Source organism: Chiloscyllium plagiosum, chromosome 18, assembly GCF_004010195.1.
Source record: "Chiloscyllium plagiosum isolate BGI_BamShark_2017 chromosome 18, ASM401019v2, whole genome shotgun sequence".
Classification (NCBI taxonomy): Eukaryota; Metazoa; Chordata; class Chondrichthyes; order Orectolobiformes; family Hemiscylliidae; genus Chiloscyllium; species Chiloscyllium plagiosum.
The window spans coordinates 31,143,213-31,165,480 of record NC_057727.1 but is presented as its reverse complement, the minus strand read 5'-3'; the positions used below and the strand labels follow the sequence as shown (position 1 = coordinate 31,165,480).

The window sequence follows — 22,268 nt, the reverse complement described above, 5'->3', positions numbered from 1 at the left end:
GTGAGGCCTTGGGTTTTTTTTTAATAAGTTGAAACAATTAAAACAGCATGAATGGGTGGAGTCAGGCTCCCACAGAACCACTGTTTCTTAATTTAGCTTTCAGTAGGTGTTGGGGTTTTGACGTTGGATGCCGGTACTGGTTATGACAACTGCTATATCTCCCTGTGATACAGCTAAATGCTGGAATTCTCTCTCTCTTTCTCTCTCTCTCACTCTCTGTCCGCCCTCTCTCCCCACCCCCCAGAATTTTCTCTTGGTGTTCTTTCCCCCTGAATTTGAGAAACTTTGCATGTGAGACAATCTATTTTACTGAATTTGCCTTCACCAAGGGAAGGTTTTAAAAGATTTTGGAGTAGTTGCTGTTTAATAGTTAAAATCATCTATTATTCTGTTAGGTTTTCCAGTAGAGTTAAAGTTGGACCAATTCTTCCTTCTTGGGTTTTAATTTAACTGTAGAGGAAAAATAAAGTGTCTTATGTTTAAAGTTGAGTAGTATAGTGAATTGAATTACATCTGGAACACAGCACCTTACACTTGCCTTTAAAAAAGAAAAAGTTAGGAACTAGGCTATCTCCTGGATACAACTGAAGGGGGTTGATCTGGTCCATAAGAACACAAAGCACAAAGATGCTATGAGTGTCCCAAGTAGATGCAAGGTGTGTGATTGCTACAATAGTAAGTAGGATTTCCTGAGATGCAGCTTGGCTTCAAGAAATGGAAGTCAATGCTGCCATCCTCTCCAGTGTGTTCGTCACTGTGTACAGAAGGTTGGAGTGTCTGTACACATGTACAATGGTGCAGCTTAGCCAGAATGCCATTGGTGACTCCTGTCTCAGATGGAGGCCTAGAGGAGTGAGTGAGAAGCTGGATCTGTCAGCTGCCTACTCTGACTTTCATATTGGGGATTGTTGTCATCTCGCTTTTACCTGGCACACACAGGGATGGGAAGATGGATATCAATGAGGTGAGATTAGATACTAATGGTATGCACGTGCATACAAATAGGACCTTGGCTTCTCATGACAGACAGTGTTCAAAACTTTATTGTTGATAGTGAGTTTCTTCCTTGCCATTGAGAATCTCATTTCTACACTTATCGATATACTTTCTCGACTGACTCACCATTACCAATACCACTGAGAAACTTTGTAGATTCTGCCCCATACTTTGAAATATCATTCTGGAGCTGTTTAATCATTTGTGGCATATCACGTGCCAAGTCGAGCTGAAGGTGAGGCAGGCAGGTCTGACATTCTCAACAGTTGCTCCAGGGAGTACATCCATTCACTCCCCATTTTAGAGTCATTTCGTGGTCCTTATTTATGTTTCCATCATAAATTCTTACATTCATGTTTATTATGGAAACAATTACACAAACCTGTCATATCTTTTATTATGCCCTCCTGGAGGTGTAGAATTCACAGTGGAAATTTGCTGGAAGCTTGTAATAGGTTTTCTTGTATTACTAATTAATATCCAGTAGTGTTGAACAGGATAAGTCAGAGAATAGTTTCCTGCTTACCCGTTTCTATTCACATCATACTGTTTTAATTCTGTCTCCTTTTCATAGTTCTGTTTGTCTGTCTTCCCAAATTGCTGCACCATCTACAGCTAATGCTGTATTAAGGGTGGGAGAAAATCAGTCCTTGGCACTTTTCCTTTCAGTTCTTATCCAACCTCTAACATCACATTTGGTTCATCATTTACATTTCACCCATTGAATTTTTGACTTATTCAGACTTCCACTTTTTTACATTCACTCAGGGAATTTGTGCATTGCTATTTATCCTATCCCTAATAACTGTTGAGAAGGTGATGGTGAGCTGCCTTCTTGATCTGTGGCAGTCAGTTTGCCGAAATGCTATTAAGGAGAGGGTTCTAGCATCTTGACCCAGCGGTAGTGAGGGAATGCTGTTATGTTTCCATGTCATGATGGTAAGTATGAGGTGGAGATGCCAGTGTTGGACTGCGGTGGACAAAGTTAAAAATCACACAACACTAGGTTATAGTCCAACAGGTTTATTTGGAAGCACTAGCTTTCGGAGCACTGCTCCTTCATTGGGTAGCTTTGGAAGAGGATCATAAGACACAGAATTTATAGCAAAAGATTACAGTGTCATGTGAATGACACTAATCTTTTGCTATAAATTCTGTGAGCATGATCTTAACCTTCACAACCACCTGATGAAGGAATGGCGATCTGAAAGTTCGTGCTTCCAAATAAACCTGTTGGACTATAACCTAATATTGTATGTTTTTTTAATGGTGGTAAGTAGCTTGGAGAGGAATTTACACTGCTATATTCATCTTCCTTTCAGCAGTACACCTGCTTTTTTCCTTGCAAATAACTTTTTGAATTAATTTATTCCTTTTTTCTCCTTCATCTTTTTATCTTGGCAACTAGCATCCTTCTTCTCCACCCACCTCCTTTTAATTTTTTCTCTCACAGGTTTTTGCTGTCACAGTTTAACTTCATAAAAACAAAATTGAACTTGAATGGTGGCTTCAACATTGTAAAATTAACCAAGGCAGTTTGAAGGGCTGTTGGAAAATCGAAGTTTGACATGCAGCCAAGTAATGAGCCATTGGAACACAAAAGCAAAAGTTCGGTCAAATAGTATCTTAAAGGAGGAAGTGAGGATGAGAGGTTTAGGGAAGAAATTCCAGAGTTTGGTTCCTTTGCAAGAGGAAACAGAGCCAATAGTGGTGAATAGAATAGAATCACTATAGTGTAGAAACAGACCATTCGGCCCAACAAGTCCACACCCAACCCTCCAAAGAGCATTCCTCCTGCACCCATCTCCCTACCCTAATCCTGTATGTATTCTGTAACCCTGCATTTCCCATGGTTAATGCATCTAACCTTTGATTTGAAACTCTGAGATGCTCAACAAACTAAAACAAAATGGTACAAGCCTAATTTTGTCCTTCCATTAATGTTGTATATGCCACTTTATGAGTAAGCACATCTTTAAAACTCCCATTTTACATCAATAAAGGCACACAAGCCAAACCACAGTGGAAACAATAGAACGATTGTAAATCATTATTACAGCAAAATGTAACAAACAATTTATATGTAGTTGTTGTTTCTCCTTCCTTTTGATTTCCTTCCAATATATAATTGGAAAAAGAACTGTTAAATATTTATACTATTGAAGTTATGTATTTCTTTCGATTACTGTGGGTTGTTAACTGTTTCCCACAATATTGGAAGTGCTGATCACGCGATCTAAAAAATTGTAGTTTCCAGTCTCAATAAAAAGTGTTTTGTAAGATGCAACTTGTATTATTTACACAAAAACAGAAGTTGCTGGTAAAGCTCAACAGGTCTGGCAGTATATGTGAAGAGAAATCAAAGTTAACGTTTCGGGTCAGGCGACACTTCCTCAGTACTCACCGGACCTAAATCATTAACTTTGATTTCTCTGCACAGATGCTGCCAGACCTGCTGAGCTTTTTCATCAGCTTCTGTTTTTGTTTCTGATTTATAGCATCCACAGTTCTTTCAGTTTGTGATACTTCATTATTATGCTTCTGAATGGTAATCAACCATACAACAGGATGATACGGCAAGGTAAATATAATGAAAGACTTGATTGCAAAACACTAAATAATGTGCCATAGATCTGAAATGATCTGTGACATTGAACAATTCTACTTAGCAAGTTGGCAATCCTTTTCAAAGACCATTGGGCTAAGGCCTGATGTGGAGGAAAGTATGAGTAATTTGCTTGCTGCCTTCTTACATAACTGAAGAAAATCAAAATGACTCTGGAGAAAACCACGCTTTCTTTTGTTTTCAAGGAGTAAGAACAATCCTAACTTTTTGATTACACTATTTCTATCTTGATTAATTCAGTTCAAAACCTAAAGGGTTTTTTTTAGGCTATCATGAAGACTTCATTTATTTATTATTTTACAGATGTCATGGAAAGGGAAGGTGGTCTTCCAAATGGTAGTTGCCCATGATGATTGTGGAGATTTTACATTCATGGCTTCATAAAACATTCCACTAATAGAAATCTCAAAGGCATCAAAATGATCTGATAAATTTTCAAAAGGGCAGAATATTAAAGCAGTAGTGATGTCCCTGGCTATGGCTTTCATACTTCTATATAACTTTCTGTAAGGGTCAGGTTATTACTGAAGTTAAGTTTTGACATTATGGTCATCAAAATGCGCGCACTTATTATCACTTATAATAGGTTATTTTAATAGATGTTCTTCTGATGGACTTTTAGAAGTATTACCTATGGTAGGAATTACTGTCAACACTTCACACTTGCTGGACTTATGATCAATATGTATACTATTTCTGGGTGAACAGTTAAGTGATAAATGTATTCTGTACCAGGCTAGATGGCATGCCAATAAACTGGAAATCAGCACTTGCAATTCTTCTTCTGGGTTCCCAGTCCTTTTTGGAGTAGACAGTGCTTCCATTGTAAATTATGCCAGTTAGCCTGACAAGGTTTTGTTGAGATCCTTTGGAAATCAAGCTATAATTTCATTTTAGAATCTTAGTTAACTATTTACTAAACATTCTAGTAACTTTGATAGTTGACCTATGTAGGTTAATAATCATGTAAATGAGAAGTAGGTGTTTAAGGGTATTTGAAGTCTGTCCAATTTATCCTTTAGTAACCTTGGAAAGCTAAGTTATAAAGTAAATTTAGACAGTTTAAACATTTTATAGTTCACCAATTGAATGATTCAGTGTTCTTAAGTTACACTGTTTTGGTGCCATGTTTTTTGACAGAGCCTTATATTTGCACAAATATACATTTCGTATTTTAGTTTCAAAGCTTAACTGATAGTGACGATAATGAAACTTCTGAATAGTGTACATTGAAACTTGAACTGAATACTACCTCGAGTTCAAGTATGGATTAGAGAACCAATGGTCACTCAAATGATTGCCATTCTGTGGCTAAGCCTGGGCGCTTAATTCTGGAGAAAAAAAATGTTCTTTTGTTTTTTGCTGAATGTACAGGAAATTCTTTACAGTCTTGAAGTACATGGTGAAAGGAAAATCTTCGTCCTCAGGTCAACCACACTCCAATGATGGCAAGATAGTAAACTGAATTTAATAGAAAAAATAAGCCTTGTTTTTGAAGTTTTATATCTAAAACTGGGAAAAAAAATTGTCCCTCATTCAGATGTTATCACTTAAATAGTCTAAAAATTAGTGAGAAAGTACTTTTTCTTTGAAAAGTACTTCTTGCACCAACAAATCACTGATATGAAATTTTATAATACAGTGGATTAAGCAATACTTGGCATTTCTATATCTATCTGCTAAAATATTCCACTTTCTGTTTATGCTAATAATTAAATACTTAATGAATCCTCTGTGTATCTTATGATTCCAACCATTGTGTCACATAATGTTTACATTAATAATTCAGATTTAAAATAACTTTCATCAGTTTAGTTTACTCTGTGTAAATATATCAAATGCTTTGTGGATTCAGAATGTTCAAACTGATATACTGAAAATTACTTTTTAATGTAATGTATAGCTTCGGTATTTGACAACTTTAGTCTGAACTTTGTTCCAATGTTTGTAGACTCTTTAGTTTGATTATAAGCAGTTAAACTTAAATAACTTGTGTGTAGGATTTCTTTAACAAAAGCAGAAATTGCTGCAGAACCTTGGCAGGCTTAGCAGCACCTGTAGACGGAAAGCAGAGCTAATATTTCAAGTTCTTATTCTGAAGAAGGACGATTAGACTTGAAACATTAACTCTGCTTTCTCTCCACAGAGGCCGTTAGACCAGTTGAGTTTCACAAGCAATTTATGCTTTGTTACAGATCTTCAGATCTACAATTCATTGTTTTATTGTAGCATTTCTTTATTCGGACGCAACATCGATAGCACCATTTCCTAAAATGTAAAGTAGTTGTGTAAATTTGCTTGAAATATGATGAATTGTTCTGAGAGAACTTTGTCAAATGCAGTGCAAGTCATGTGAACTTCTCACAAAGGGCAACTAAATTATAATTTATCAACCATAATTAAGAATATCAAGCTACTACTATTATGTGCTCAGAATACTCTATTTATTGTCTATGGTAAGAGTAACAAATGGATCCAATTAAACAATTAAATTTGAAGGGATATATTTGCATCGTATTCTTGCAAGTATATTACAATATTGAACACTGGTCTCCCTTCTCCAGGAAAGATGTTGTGAAACCTCAAAGGGTTCAGAAACGATCTATAAGGATGTTGCCAGGGTTGGAGGATTTGAGCTATCGGGAGGGGCTGAATAGGCTGGGGCTGTTTTCTCTGGAGCAGAGGGGTGACCTTATAGAGGTTTATAAAATCATACGGGGCATGGATAGGGTAAATAGACAAGGTGTTTTCTCTGGGATGAGTGAGTCCAGAACTAGAGGGCATAGGTTTAGGGTGAGAGGGGAAAGATATAAAAAGGACCTAAGGGGCAACTTTTTCACACAGAGGGCCAAGTGCTGGCAAATCAGTTTAGGATATCTGGTTGGACCAAAGGGTCTGTTTCCATGCTGAGTATCTCTATGACACTATAACACAAAACATTCTGAGGCACTTCTATTGCTGCATTTGTAGAGAGAAAGCAGAGTTAATGTTTCAAGTCCAGTGACACACAAGTAATAAATTTCCAGAACATTTGGTCTGTTCAGGTATTCCTGCTGTCATGTTTATCAAAGAATTTGGAAAGGTAGGTGCAATGCCTTCCTGAACCAGTCAAAGCATCAAGTGTAATGCAAACTAGCTTCTGAAATGTTGAATTGATTGAGTTTGAGGAATGGACAGTGAGAAAATAATATGGTAACATTTTCTCATTAACCTATGTTACTTGAGTAACTCTTATTTATAATTTTTAGACAAGTAAAGGATCAAAATAAAAAAGTGGCCAATCTGAAGCACAAAGAGCAGATGGAGAAAAAGAAAAATGCACAATTGTTGGAGGAAGCTCGCAAACGGGAAGACAACTTGACTGATAACTCTCAGCAGATGGAGGTGGGTTGATAGATATCCATTATCCCTGCCTCAGTCCTCCTCATCTTTTCCATTTATACACAGCATTGAATTCATAATGTGCATTTATATTCTCCAGATCCATGGACATTATATATGAATATAAAATAGAGATTCAATCCAAGAAAATTTTTATTGTGTACACCAGCCTACCTAAATTAAAGAACCTGAAGAGCGCACGCAGGAATTTAATCTTGGGATGATAGTCAAACATATAATTTTCAAAGAATTATGAAGAAAATCAAGCAATTGTTTTGCAAAGTTAGATGTCAAGGCATTCTTGTATCTGCCTTCTACAATGACCAACAATATATTGATGTGACAAAGCAGACTATAAAACTGAGCTATTTCAGTAACAAGGTCCCCAGTCGTTATTTGCTAATGTGATGCTCCCTGACATTCCACAGTGTTTCATTAGATCTGGTGCACAGCGTGTAATGAGTTCTAGTGCAAACTCTTCAAAGATCGGACAAAGGTCAGAGGAATTTTATTAATAGTATTATGAGGTTTAATTTTCAGTGTTTATATATCAAATTTTAAAACTGTTGAGTATCATTTTGCACTATAACTGTTCAAGGAGCAAATTAGAGATTATTTTTCAGTGTTAACCATATCCATTCCAGTGGGAGCGGGCAAGTTAGAAATCTGGCTATTTGTTTTAATGCTGATTGAATCACTTCATATTGTAGTAATAGAGCAGCTAATGTGAGGGAGTGTCTAGCTTTCTGCTTTACAAGGTTTTCATTTGTGATAGCAGCATACGAATGCCCTTTATTTCAGCTGGCTGTATAACCTAGTTTTGTGTCGTAATCTGTGCAAGACTTCTGTGGCAAAATTAGGCAATTGTGATTTACTAATGTTACTTGCTCATATTAACTTTCTGTGATCTATAATAAAGCCCAGCTATCAAGTGAGTTTTCTTTGCACTCTTAAATGTAATATTATAGCAAAGTGATTTGGAAGACATTTCCCCACTTTAGCCGCGCCGGGACACAACCTGACAAATCATCATGATGTTGAATATCAAACACGATTCAAGCTAATTATGTGAACTGAAAATACTTCAGATTCAGTTATTCTCAAAGTTTCGAGATCAGATTATTATAAGAGACAAGTAACATCTAACATATTAAATTACTTTTGTTTCTATGCTTAATAGGTTTTCACAGTTTTGGTGTGTTATGTGCCAAAAAATTGAAATGTGTATCTGACTATGGTTAATATAATCATATGGATTTAAAAGATATCTGAAAATGTAATACTCTGTTCAGTCCTTGATTTACCTACTTAAGCACCACTAATATCTGCTCCATTTAATTTGTTTAGCATGATTAACTTCTTTTTCTCCACCGCAAGCCAGTCGACTTGTGTTAGTTTGCAGTTATTCAATGAATGGACAGTCATGATAGAACGTTAACAGGTGTGTGTTTTTATCCACAGTTTTAAAATATGTTGACCAGACTCCAAGGCTTTTCAACACTGGCTTCAACTCTTCAGTGTCACACTGCTTATTGATTACATTGTTTGTAGTTTTCTGCCGAAGCAGTTTTGCATATCATCAAAGCGAATGCCTTTTAAAATGAGGGTACAAAAAATTAATGCGAGGGCATTTTAATCGCTGTTGTCCTACAGGTTTTGACTGAGAACTCAAAATGTAATTGAATTTTCAGCTTGTTTCGTTTCTCATCATCATGTCTGAGGTAATTTTTAACAGAATATCACTCCCTTAGATCAGCTGCTTAGTATCTCCATGGATGGGGCAGCTGAAAATCCATTTAGTTGCCTGAGTTTCACTGGAATGTGGGAATGGAGATATGGAATAGTGCACCTAACTTTAAACTTCACTTGCGGAGAATATTCTTCTTCAGTCTAATTTTACCTTGTATCGACTTAGAAGTCAACCTTATTGTCTTTTCTGTGAAAAGTTCTTTTTCTATTTTGTCATATGATATCAAGTAGGAGTAAGCCTGGTTCCAAATGTGACATTCTAAAGCAGTGAATGAGAATTAGATCAACATCTATAAATGATTAATAAACAAAAGAAAAACAATTCACTGTGGCACATTTCATATTGATCAGTGTTTGAAACCATAGCTTTTGTCGAGTGCCTAAAGTATTAATATTTCAGGGTTATTAATTTGGATGAGTTTGTATGCATTTGTCTTCACTTGACTAGTGGGGGTTCTATTAAGTACTGGATAAATTCCATATGTCCTACTGAAATGTGTTTTGAACCACAGCCAAAGTTTTAAACCTCTGTTCAGGAGAAAAACTCTACCATTGTTGAAAGAATTTAATTTGGAGAAATCTGCAGCTGAAGGGAAAACTCAGGAAGGTTATAAAAGCTAAGTTTGCACAGGTCATTAAAGTCAGTGCAGAGCAAGCTAACGTACAAATATTGACTTCCACAGAGGCAGCTACAAAGCAATATTTATCCCTTTGTAAATTGTGCTGACTTCACAAATTCAGATGTCACAAATGGAAAATATTTCAAGGTACAAAGCAGTCTGGTATTAAATGCAAAAAAATCTGGAGAACATTCTGCACATGGGTAATCTTCAGTAATTTTGAGAGACCAATTACATAACTATAAACCAACAGTGATAGAATTTACTTCAACTGATTATTTTAGTAATTCTTAACAGAAAATTGAGTTTACAGTTTATAGAGATTGAAGTTGCAACTGAAGGCACATGCAGACATATGAAATGGCATAACCGAAATCTATGATTTGTCTTCATGTTTCTATAAAAAACATGACCAACAAGTAATTATTCCTTTCTGGAAGCAAATGAATTAACTCCAAGGCTAAGTGTTTATCAGTAGGAAATGTCCTAAAATGAATTAGGCAGAAAAGGCCATTTTTTTCCTTGTCTCCCAGTAATCCTACTATTAATTAATAATAATAATCCCACAAAGGGTTTACTTAACTAGCTTCAGTTCCTAGTTTTTGTTTAATTGATTCATAGGATGTGAGCATCACTGGCTGGCCAGCATTTATTGCTCATCCCTAGTCACCTTTGAGAAGGTAGTGGCAGGCTGACTTCTCAAACATCTGCAATCCACCTGCTGTAGTTTGACCTGTAATATCCTAAGGGAGGGAATTCCAGGATTTTGACTGTGTTAGTGAAGTAAAGGTGATATATTTCCAGTCTTGGTGGTCAGTGGCTTGGAGGGGAACTTGAAGGTGGCGGTGTTCCCATGTGTCAGCTGCCCTTTTCATCTTAGATGGCAGTGGTCATGGGTTTGGAAGATGCTCTCTAAAGATCTTTGCAGAAAGAAATTCTGTAGTGCATCTTGTAGAGAGTATGCACTACTGCTACTGTGTGTTGGTGATGGAGAGTGTGCATGTTTGTGGATGTGGTGCTAATCAAATGAGCTGTTTTGTCCTGGATGATGTCAAGCTTCTTGAGCTTGTTGGAGCTGCACTCATGCACACAAGTGAGGAATATTCCAACACGTCCCTGACTTGTGCCTTGTAGATAATGGGCAGGCTTTGGGGAGTCAGGAGGTGAATTACTAGCCGCAGTATTCCAAGCTTCTGACCCGATTTTGTAGCAATTGTTTATATGGTGAGTCCAGTTGAATTTCTGGTCAATGGTAACCCCCAGGATGTTGACTGTGGATGATTCAGTCATGGTAACTCTGTCAAGGGGTCGATTGTTTGCAGCATCCAGTGCCTCCATCCGTTTCTTGATATCACGTGGAGTGCATTGAATTGGCTGAGTACTGGTATTTGTAATGCTAGGGACCACTGGAGGAGGTCGCAATGGATCATCTACTTGGCATATCTGGCTGAAATTGCTGCAATTTTAATGGTCAACCACCATTCCCAAATGGATGTGGCAGGACTGCAAAGCTTAGATCTGTGGGATCACTCAGCTCTGTCTATTACTTGCTACTTATGCTGTTTTTTACACAAGTAATCATGATTAGTAGCTTTACCAGGTTGACACCTCATTTTGAGGTATGCCTGCTGCTGCTGCACTCTCTTTCCCTGTCACTGTTTGCCAGTCTCATTAAAAAAAAATGTTGACAGGAATTTCAAGATGCCGTTACGTGATGAAGAACATTTTCAGTTTTGCATTTACTGCCTCATGGACTGGCTAGAGTGTGTTCCTAATAACCCTGTCTTCCAGCACTATTTTGAACAAGGCAATCACATTAGGATGATTGATAATCTTTGAGTTTATAACCAGCATTTGATGATCCCAAAAACTCTGTAATGCACCATCCTGCAAAAGATCCGTTGGTGCAGCACATATTCAAGAAGGCTATTGGAATATTAGCCATTATTTCAGAGGGTTGGGGTATAAGAGTAGGAAAGTGCTACAGCAACTGTACAAAGTGCTAGTGAGACCATGTTTGGAGTATTGTGAACAGTTTTGCTCTTCTTATTTAAAGAAAAATATTTCACTGGAGGCACTTCAGAGCAGATTCACATGATGATTTCTATTGTAGAATTGTATATTCTGTTTAGTAGAGTGGAAAGAAGCCATTTGGCCCATTGAGTTCTGCACTGACCCTCTGAAGAGCATCCAACCCGCTTGGTCCCATAACCCCACATTTTGCATGGCCAATCTACCTAACCTGCACATCTTTGGACTGTGGAAGGAAACAATAACACACGGTGGAAACCCACGTGGACACGGGAAGAACATGTAGACTCCACACAGACAGTCACCCAAGGCTGGAATCGAGCCTGGGTCCCTGGCACTATGAGGCAGTAGTGCTAACCACTGAGCCATTGTGCCACCCTTTATGAGCGAAGGTTAAACAGGTTGGAAGTCTATTCATTGGAGCTTGGAAGAATGAAAAGTGATCTTATTAAGACAGTTAGAATTCTTAAGGAGCTTGATAGGGTAAGTGCTGAGAGGATGAGCCCCCTCATGGAAAAGGCTCGGATTAGAGAGGTAGTCTCAGAATAAAGGGTTGACAATTTAAGAATGTGATGCAAAAGAACTTTTTCTGAGTCTTTGGAATTCTTTACCACAGACCTATGGAGGCAGAGTCTTTGTGTATATTTCAGGCTGAGACAGATTCTTGACCAGTCGAGATATTGAGGGTTACAGGGAAAAGGCAGGAAAATGAATGTGAGGGATGTCAGTTCAACCATGATCCTGTTGAATATCAGAGCAGGCTCAAGGGGCTGAATGGCCTATTCTTCTTATTTCTTGAGCCCTTATGGTCTGATTCAGTCCAATTTTATTAAATTTAGATATGATTTGACCCAAGTGGACTGGGAGCAGCTACCTGCAGAAACAACTATGTCAGAGCAGAAGGAAGCATTCAATAGGAAATAATGAGAGTGTAGGACAAATATATTCCAATAAAGACAAAGAGTGGGACAAAGAACTGGTGGCATAAGAGTTAGGGTTCAAAATAAAAGAGAAACTTATGGCAGATACTGATAGGTCAATACAACAGAGTTCCTAGAGGAATATAAAAAGAGAAAGGGACCTTAGAAAATAAATTAGGAAATCCAAGCGAGCATTGGCTAGTAAAAAAAGAAAAACTCAAAAGGTTTTTGTGAAATGTATAAAAGAGCAAGAGAATAACTATGGAAAGAATTGTACTATACAGTAATACTTCAGTCTTCACAATTGAAAAGGACAATGCAGGTAGAGAAGAATGAAATATTGGAAGAACTTGACGTAAAATGGAGGGAGTAAATACTTTAACAGCCTTAAATGAGGTAAATCCATAGGCCCGGATGAGTCATAACCGAGGCTGTTGAGGGAGGCATGAGAGGAGACATCAGAAACTGATTTACAGATCCTCTCTGGCCACAGGTAAGATAAAAGACAACTGGAGGACTGCAAACATTTATAAAAGAGAGTGAGGGTTAGACAATCAGACAAACTTCAGTAGTGGGGAAGTTATCCACAAGATGCTGAGACATTAAGTAAATGTATGGAGAAGGAAGATAGATTTTTAATTAGTAAATGGGTTGAAGGGTTATGGAGAGCAGCTAGGAAAGTGGAGTTGAAGCCAAGGTGAGATCGGTCATAATCATATCAAATGGCAGAGTGTGCTTGAGAGACTGAACTGCCTGCTCCTGTTTCTTATGTTCTATGTTTAAATCTGTGGGACAGAATTAATCTGCACTTGGAGAAATATGGGTTCATCAGGGATAGCCAGCATGGATTTGCTGAAGGAAAGTCATATTTAACAAATTTGAATGCATCTTTTAAGGAGGTATCTAAAAGTGTTGAGGCTAATAAAAGCAAAAGCAAAATACAGCAAATGCTGGAAATCTAAAATAGAAAGAGAAAATTCTGAAGGAACACAGCAGGTCTGACAGCATCTGTGGGGGAGGAAAACTAATTGACGTTTTGAGTCCAGTATGAAGGACAAATTGAAGATCATATCAGACATATAACATTAACATGTTTCTGAGGCTAATGCAATTTATATAGTCTATGTGGACTGTGACAAGACGTTTATAATGTCCCTCATGTCAGACAGGTCAATAAAGTAAGAGCCCATAGGATCCAAAATTGGCTGAGAGGCAAGAAGCAAATGATGATGTTAGAGGGATCTTTGTGTGACTGGAAATCTGTTTCCAGTGGGGTTCTACTGGGCTTGGTGCTGTTGCCCTTGATAATTGTTAAGTACATTAGTAATTTGGACTGAAGGAGACAGAATCAACAAGTTCATAGATGATATGGACATTTTTAGGGTTGTAAACAGTGAGGATAACCATAAACTGCGCAATGATATTAATGCTCTGCTTAGATGGGAAATCGGTGGCAAATGGAATTCAACCCAGAAAAATGTGAGGTAATTCACTTGAAGAGCCAAAAAGGCAACTGATTGCACTGAATGGTATGATCTTGGAAAGTACTGAGAATCATAAGGATTTGGTGTATGTATCTAATGATTCCTGAAGGTAGCAGGGCAGGTAGATAATATGGTTGATGTGGTAGATAATGGCAGGTAGATAAAGAAGACACATGCCATATTTGCATTTATTAACCAAGACACAGAGTAAAAGAACAGGGAAGTTACACTTGAACTGTATAAAATGCTGGTTAGACCACAACTTGAGTACAGTTCTGGTCACCAAATTATAGGATTGCATTAGAGAGGGAGCAGAGGAGATTTGCCAATATGTTGCCTGACCTTCAATGTCTGAGCAATGAGGCAAGATTCAATAGGCTGGGATTGTTTTCCTTCCTGCCTGAGAAGGAGCCTGATAGAGTATGAGGGGCGAGTAGGAAGGCAGTTTTCCATGAGTTGTGGGGTCAATAAACAGGGGTATCAATATAGGTTAAGAGGTAGAAAGCTAAGAGTAGAGTTAAGGGTGGTAGGAGTCTGAAACTTATTGCCTGAGAGGGTGATAGAGTCAGAAATTTTCAACAATGATATTCATTTGCATTGCCGTGGCCTTCAGGGCTATGGGCCAAGAGTTGGGAAATAGGATTACTGTAATGTGACTTGTATATGATAGCTTCCTCATATTCTGCTTATATCTATCTAAATTGACAGACCAAGTTTACATTTTCACCAGAGACAGTGCTCGTGACCTTACGTGGCACATTTGCTCAAGGGCCAGCTGCACCAGGCACACTGCTGGCAAGGTTTCGGGGTGGTTATACAATGCTCACACTAATGGCATTGTCCAACCAAAGAGGACTTCCGTGATTTTGGTACAGAAGCTAATAACTGGATGCCCGTCATGCTCTGATCGTTCGGAAGACACTGAGGCCATCCAGCCACTGATGACTGAGACAAAGGCTGCTGACTGTCAGAGAAACAGATTAGCGTGCTCCAGTTTCCACACGTTCAGGAAGATAGATGAAGCTACCTTATATTCTTTCATTGTAAAGCATAGAGTTTTGGAAAACAATATTATATGTGTGTATACAGTGAAGTAGGGTAAGGGCTTAGTTAGGGAGGGAATTTGCAGCAAAAGGGTTAATATTACCTTAACTTAAAGAATTGCAGCAGAGGTTTAGGAAAGAAATGTGCTCATGTCATAATGACGACAGACCACATGGAACTGGGGACTGTCAGGTTTCAGCAGGATGCACTCTCTTACCATACCTCACAATAGATACATTTAATAAAGCCTATTAATATTTAGTCAAGAGATTAGATATTACATCATTACATTAGATTTGCTACTTGGTGCACATGAACAAGAGATTTAGATACTTACCTTCGCAGATAATACTAAAACTAAATTGTCAATTGCATTTCACTGTTTTAACTGAAGTCACTTGGAGCAAATGTTGATTAAAATTAGAACATCTTTAGCTTCACTTAACAGTGTATGGCATACCTATTTAAACCATAATTGTAATTTATAATTATGCCTTAGTGAAAGGTTTGAACTTTGCATTAAGAATAACAAGGAGGTTATGTCTACATTGTTAGTTAAAACTCAAGTGGACAGCAACCCTGTGGGCACAGTTAAATGTCAAAATGAGGAAGTTTTTGTCTAGGTTACCCTATTCCTCTGGAAATTTTGCCACGCTACTATCTTGTCAAGGGAATCTGCCTTAAAGCATGTAGAACATTCCAAGTTGCTGCACTTAGGTAATAGATAACCACAAAACTTGCCAGAGAAGGCTAGGCTTTGTGATGCAAGTGAAAATGAACTTATAATTATGTGTTAACTTTAAATTAGCTCCAGACAACCTTTCTGATGCTCAAAATTAACTTTAACTGCAAAACCTCATTCCTTTATTAAAGTTATAAATTTAAAATAGAAAGACATTTTCCTTGCCTGCTATCTGTCTGGTCTAATCCCACCTTTCTGTCCCTCTTGGTGTATTTGCTTTCTGTACTTGATTTGTAATTAAGTTAAATATTTTATTTTATACTTCCTGGTTCAGATTCTGCTCAACTCAGTAATAATTCTTCAATCTGATTGATTAAAGAGCACATCAGTGGTTTGTCCTGTTCACACAGAACTAATATCCTCTGTAGGGGGCACTGTGCTGAAATGACTTTCCAGTTACAACCAATTCCAGTGCAAAACCTGTGGACAAGTGTTAGTGTCTTGAACAGCTGGTACAGCTCATTTTCCACTGACCACAAAATGCAAGCCAATGCTTCTGTGCCACAAATATTAAATGCAGGAAGAGATAATCTAATCAGAGTTTACAGCGGACGATTGAGCTACAGTCAGACATTGAGTGCCAATTGGAATTTTTATATCCCATGTTTAGCTATTAAAACAGCATGACACCTTCTTTGTGATCAAAACCTTGGTTAGCAGATGTGCCTTATTATAGTAGTTGAAAATGGAGACAAATATGTGAACTGTCTTAAATTATGAAAATAATGTATGCTAAGCTAATTACTGCAGTTTTATGATACAACTGGATCATTGCAAAGTTTTAAAGGTTTTTGGTAAGATTCACTATATTTTCTATGATGAATGTGCAAATCCTGCATAGAGATTTCTCCACAGTTCCAATATCACTATGAAAATATGCTTCAATGAGAACTATATATATATATATATATATATAGTTCTCATTGAAGCATATTTTCTTAGTGATATAATGGGGGAACCTTATTCCTTCCTTACTCATTGATATGAGAAAATCAGACTGATATTAATATTATTTATTTTGAACCTTAGATAACACTAAATAAATCTTTTTGGGAATTTGCTAGAATCCATTATTAGGAAAGAAACAACATCATTTAGAAAATCTTAGCGCAATCAAATAAAATCAATGTGGTTTTATGAAAAGAAAACCATGATTAACAAATTTGCTGGAACTCATTAGGTTGTATTAAGCAGATTTGATAAAGGGGAACCAGCAGATGTAGTGTATTCAGATTTCCAGAAGGCATTTGCTTAGGTGACATGTAAAAGATTATTGTGTAAGATAGGAGCTCATTGTATTGGCAGTAATGTATCATGGAGTGAGGATTCATTAACACACAGAAAACAGAGTTAGGCTTATTTTTTTTCAGGTTGGAAAGACATGGAGATTGGAGTGCGACAAGGATCAGTCTAGAGCCTCACATATTTATCATCTGTATTAATGACTTGGAGGAGTGGACAGAATGTTATGTATTCAAGTTTTCTGATATAAAAGTAGGTGGGAGGACATGATGTGATGAGGCAATGAGAAATCTACAGGGTAATACAGATTGGTTGAGTGAGTGGGCAAAACTTGGAAGGTAGAGTAGGAAAATGTGAAGTCATCAACTTTGGGAAGAATCAAAAGGTGGGCTATTATTTAAATGGAAAGACTCTACATAGGGATCTGGGAGTTCTTATGCATGAAGCATGAAACATTACCATGCATGTACAGTAAATGGTTAGAAGACAAATGGAATTTTGGCCTTTATTGCTAGGAGGTTGGAGTTTATAAATAGGGAAGTCTTTGTTACAACTGTACAGAGTGTTGCTGAGTCTATGCCTAGAGTACTATGTACAATTTTTGTCCCTGTATTTAAGAAAGGATACACCAGCATTGGCGATGGTTCAAAGCACATTCACTGGGCTGATTCCTGAGATAAAGGCTGACTTATCAAGAACAGCTAAACAAATTAGACTTTTATTCATTAGAGTTTAGACAAATGAATGATAATCCTGTTGAAACATTCTAAGGGGGCTTGACAGGTTAGTTGATGAGAAGATGCCTTCAATTGTGGAGAATCTTACCAAGAGTTCATACTCAAAGAATAATTGTTTAAAGTTGAGACACAAAGCAATTTCTTTTCCCAGAGGATAATGAATGTTTGGAATTTTCTTACCCAAAAAATTGAGGAGCCATGAACACTGAAAGTATTTTCTCAGGGTGTGGATAGATTTTTGAATTATCGTGGAGTTGAAGGCTGTGATGAGCTGGTGCAAAAGAAATTTTGAGGCCTGGGACAGGTCAGCCACAATCTGTGTCATGTGACACAGTGTGACTGAGCAGACAAAACTCCCTACTCCTGCCTTATGTTTTTATGGTTGTTATTCAGTTTTCATAACACATGCTTAATCTGATGTGATAGAACTAACTACTGCAATTTATTATTCATCCTGCCAGAAAGTCTGTTTCAGTATGGCATGCTTGTCAATCTTATGCCACCTTTGCACATAGACTACGGTTTGAATAAAATCGCTTTGAGAATCCATCATCCACGTATGCCTGGTTAGACCTCTCTCTTTGTTGCCCTCCACCATGGCTCTCCAGAAGAGCTATTAGCAGTGTTTTAACTCTGATCAAATATCAAGCTATGTTTTCTTGTAATTTCAAGTACCTCTTCTTTTATTAAGTTAAAAATCACACAACACCAGGGTTATAGTCCAACAGGTTTAATTGGAAGCACACTGGCTTTCGGAGCGACGCTCCTTCATCAGGTGATTGTGTGCTTCCAATTAAACCTGTTGGACTATAACCTGGTGTTGTGTGGTTTTTAACTGTGTACACCCCAGTCCAACACTGGCATCTCCAAATCATGACTCTTCTTTTATTTTAGGGTCTGTATATTGAACTTTTAATATGTATCTTACAATCCACTTTTCAAAGTGTTTTCATGTATATAGAGCTTTACTTACTGTTCAGGAATTTGAGGCAGGCAGAAAAATGGACTATCTTTAAGTTTTTTTTTCCTTGTTTCAATCTTGAGTTGGCACATTCTTCAACTTCACAAAATTACCTCCAGCTATCTCTATCATTTTTCTTAATTCTGCACTGTGTCTGCTATCTTCTTTTACCCCTTGTTCCAGTGTGGCCCATCCACTTCAATCTCGATACCTGATCCTTCTAACATATTCCTTCTGACCGCCATTAATTTTGGCCCTTTTGATGTTTTGATTCCATAAGTAGTGCAGTGCTGTGTTATCAGCATACTTCAAGTTTATATTCATGCCTGAAACTTCTATTCCTGATAGTACATCTATTTCTTTGAATATTTGCTCTGTACACAGATTGAGTAATTTTGCTGACAATATGCACATTTGTCAAATGCCCTCAGGAGGAGGCTTGTTGGTATTGTCATTGATATTAACACTCTGGGGCATGGGTTTCAATGCTAGCACGGCAGATTGTGAAATTTAAATTCAATTTATAAATCTGGAATTGAAAGCTATTTTGATGGTGACCATGAAACTATTGTTGGTGGTCTAACAGCGTCCCTAATGTGTTTTAGGGAAATAAAATCTGCCATCCTCACTTGATGTGGCCTACGTGTGACTCCAAATCAACAGCAATGTGGTTGACTCTTAACTGCCCACTGAAAATGTCTAGCAAGCCACTCCGCTGTATCAGACAGTGACATTGTATAATAAATGGAGCAAAACAAGATGGACCAAGGCACAAGAAGCAAAAGTGGCATACATAACCTTGTTGCTCCTACTAAGTGTTCCTTATTAACATTTGTGCTTTGTGCCAAGATTGGGAGAGATGCCCTACAAGTTAGTCAAGCCTTGGCAGCCTGACATTATCTGTCAGGTTTGATTCTCCGAAATGACTAAGAATCCTGACTTTGCCATCAGCATTTTTCAGTTTTCTGTATCTCTCGCCAGGTCAGGACACCAGGGGTACAGTTATATACATTTGAGAGGGAATTGGTCTGGGAGTCATCAATTTTTACATCTCTTGGTATTAGATCAAACGTGGGCAACGAAAGCTGTGGCAGCCTAGCATCTATTGCCCCTTCGCATGAATCTGTACTCCTCCATGATGAACACCACATGGAGGGTGGACTAAAGGTGGAAAGGGCACAGGATTACTGTGTGAAAGACTATAATGTCTATCATCACATGTGGCTGCGTAGTATGGCTGCTGACCCAAAATGTCAGAGTTCTAAAGGATATGGCTACAAGGATAGTCTGTGGCAGGTAGTGAGGGAACCAACTAAAGAGAAAATCTTATTTGATTATGTTTCCACCAAGTTACCTGTAGCAGATGCACCTGTTTGGGGTGGCATGGTGACTCAGTGGTTCGCACTACTGCCTCACCAGGGACTCTGGTTTGATTCCAGCTTCAGGTAACTGTCTGTGTGGAGTTTGCATGATCTCCCCATGTCCAGTGTGGGTTTCCATCGGGTTCTCCGGTTTCCTCCCACAGTCCAAAGATGTACAAGTTAGGTAGATTGGCAATACAAAATTACCCATAGTGTTCAGAGATATGTAGGTTAGGTACATTAGCATGAAAATGCTGAGTTACAGGGATATAGTCTGGGTGGGATACTCTTCAGAGGGTTAGCATGGACCTATTTGGCCGAATGGTCTGTTTCGGCGATTGGCCTGTTTCCACGCTGGGGGAATTCTATAAAACGTCTGTCTTTAAAAAAAACCGTTTTGGTCGGTGTGATTAATACCCAGCCCTTGTGGAGACTAAATCCTGCCTTTATATTGAGGATACCCTCCATTGTGTCATGTTGCATTCTGACTGGGGTAGATTTTGAACACAGCAAGCAAGTAAACTCTTAAGTATCCATGAGACATTGGGCCGTCAGCAGAATAGTTTTCAGTCATAATCTGTAATCTCATGGATTGGTGTTTTCCCACTCTACCTTTAATATTATGGTAGGGGATCATCCTGGTTCAGTGAAGAGTGAAGGAAGGCCTGTCAGGACCAACACCAGTCTTAGCTAGAAATTAAGTATCATTCTGATGAAGCTACAATGCATGACTACTTGCATGCTAACTAGCATGCTAAACAAACCCGCAACCAGCGTTTCAGAACTCAGCTCTGCAGTACTATCATATCGATTCATAAATGGTGGTGGGCAATTAGACAGTTAATCAGAGGAGGAAGTTATGCAAGTATCTCCATCCTCAATGATGAGGTAGCCCAGCATATCAGTACAACAAACAAGGCTGAAGCATTTTCAGGCACCTTCAACCAGAAGTGCCAAGTGCATGAACCATCACTGCCTGCCCTTGAGGCATAGAGCTCCACAGCATAGAAACAGATCCTTCAGTCCAATGCGTCCATGCCAAGCAGATGTCCTAAATTAATCTAGTCACATTTGCCAGCATATGGCTCAGATCCCTCTAAAGCCTTCCTATTTATATACCCATCCAGATGCCTTATGAACGTTGTAATTGTGCCAGCCTACACCACTTTGTCTGACAGTTAATTCCATATGAGCACCACCCTCTGTGTGAAAAAGTTGCCCCTTTGCTCCATTTTAAATCTTTTCCCTCTCACCTTAAACCTGTGCTCTCTGGATTCCCCGACCCTGGGGAAAAGACCTTGAATATTCACCCTATCCATGCCTTTCATGATTTTACAATTTTCTGTATGGTCACCCCTCAGCTTCTGAAGGTCCAGGGAAAATAACCCCAGCCTATTCAGCCTCTCCCTATAGCTCAAACCCTCCCACCTCAGCAACAGACCTGTAAAGCCTTTCTAAACCCAGAGATTCCAAAGATCACAGATGCCAGTCTTAAACCAATTTGATTCACTCCACCTGATATCAAGAAATGTCTGAAAATGTTAGGTATAACAAAGGCTTGTGGGCCTTGACAAAATTCTGGCAATTGTGTTGAGTCTTGTGATCGGGAATTATCTGTGCCCCCAACCAAACTGTTCCAGTGTAGTTGCAACACTGGTACGTACCAGGCAATGTGGAAAATTGCCAAAATATGTCCTGTTGGCAAAAAGTTGGATGAATCCAACCCAGCAATAAACACCCAATCAGTCTAACCTCAATCATCAGCACTCTGTTAGACAATGTTGCATACAGTGCTATCAAGCAGTACTTAGAAAACAATAATCTGCTTATTTAAATTTGGCTTAAATCCCACCATGCCCACGCACCTCCTGAACTCATCACTGCTTTGGTCCAAATGTGGGCAGAAGAGGTGGACTCAAGGAGAGATATGGGTGACTGCCCTTGACAAGAAGATTGCATTTGACTAAATGTGGTATTAAAGAGTCCTAGCAATACTGGAGTCAGTGGGAATTTGGGTGTGGGGGATCTTTCCACTGTTATTGTCTTACCTAGAAAAAAGGATGATAATTATCATTGGCACTCAGTCAGTTCAGTTGGAGGACATTGTATGACTGTCTGACTCTAATCAATATACAACAAAATTATTTAATATTTAATAATAAGATTGATGAGAGAATTTAATAATATGCACAACAAAAAGTAATTAATATTTACTAACCGTTTTGGCCCTGAAACATGAACTTAACAGATGTGGGATGATGTCAATTTTATTAGTAATAATTACTGACTCATTTTTAAATTCTGCTGCATCGATTAAATGTGACTTATTTCCTGTATGTTGTTTCATGGTTTAAACTTGCTCCGCAGGAAGGAT

The 22,268-nt window shown here is 38.2% G+C and overlaps 1 protein-coding gene across 8 annotated transcripts in view; it reads left to right on the top strand.

The window, feature by feature from the left end:
* LOC122559010 (ERC protein 2) overlaps positions 1 to 22,268 on the top strand; it is an 825,386-nt gene that overhangs the window by 475,339 nt on the left and 327,779 nt on the right. For all 8 annotated transcript variants that reach the window (XM_043708089.1, XM_043708091.1, XM_043708092.1 and 5 more), the window contains one exon: positions 6,871 to 7,006. In XM_043708089.1, coding sequence (XP_043564024.1) covers positions 6,871 to 7,006 — 136 coding nt within the window. The remainder of the gene's footprint in view (positions 1 to 6,870; positions 7,007 to 22,268) is intronic.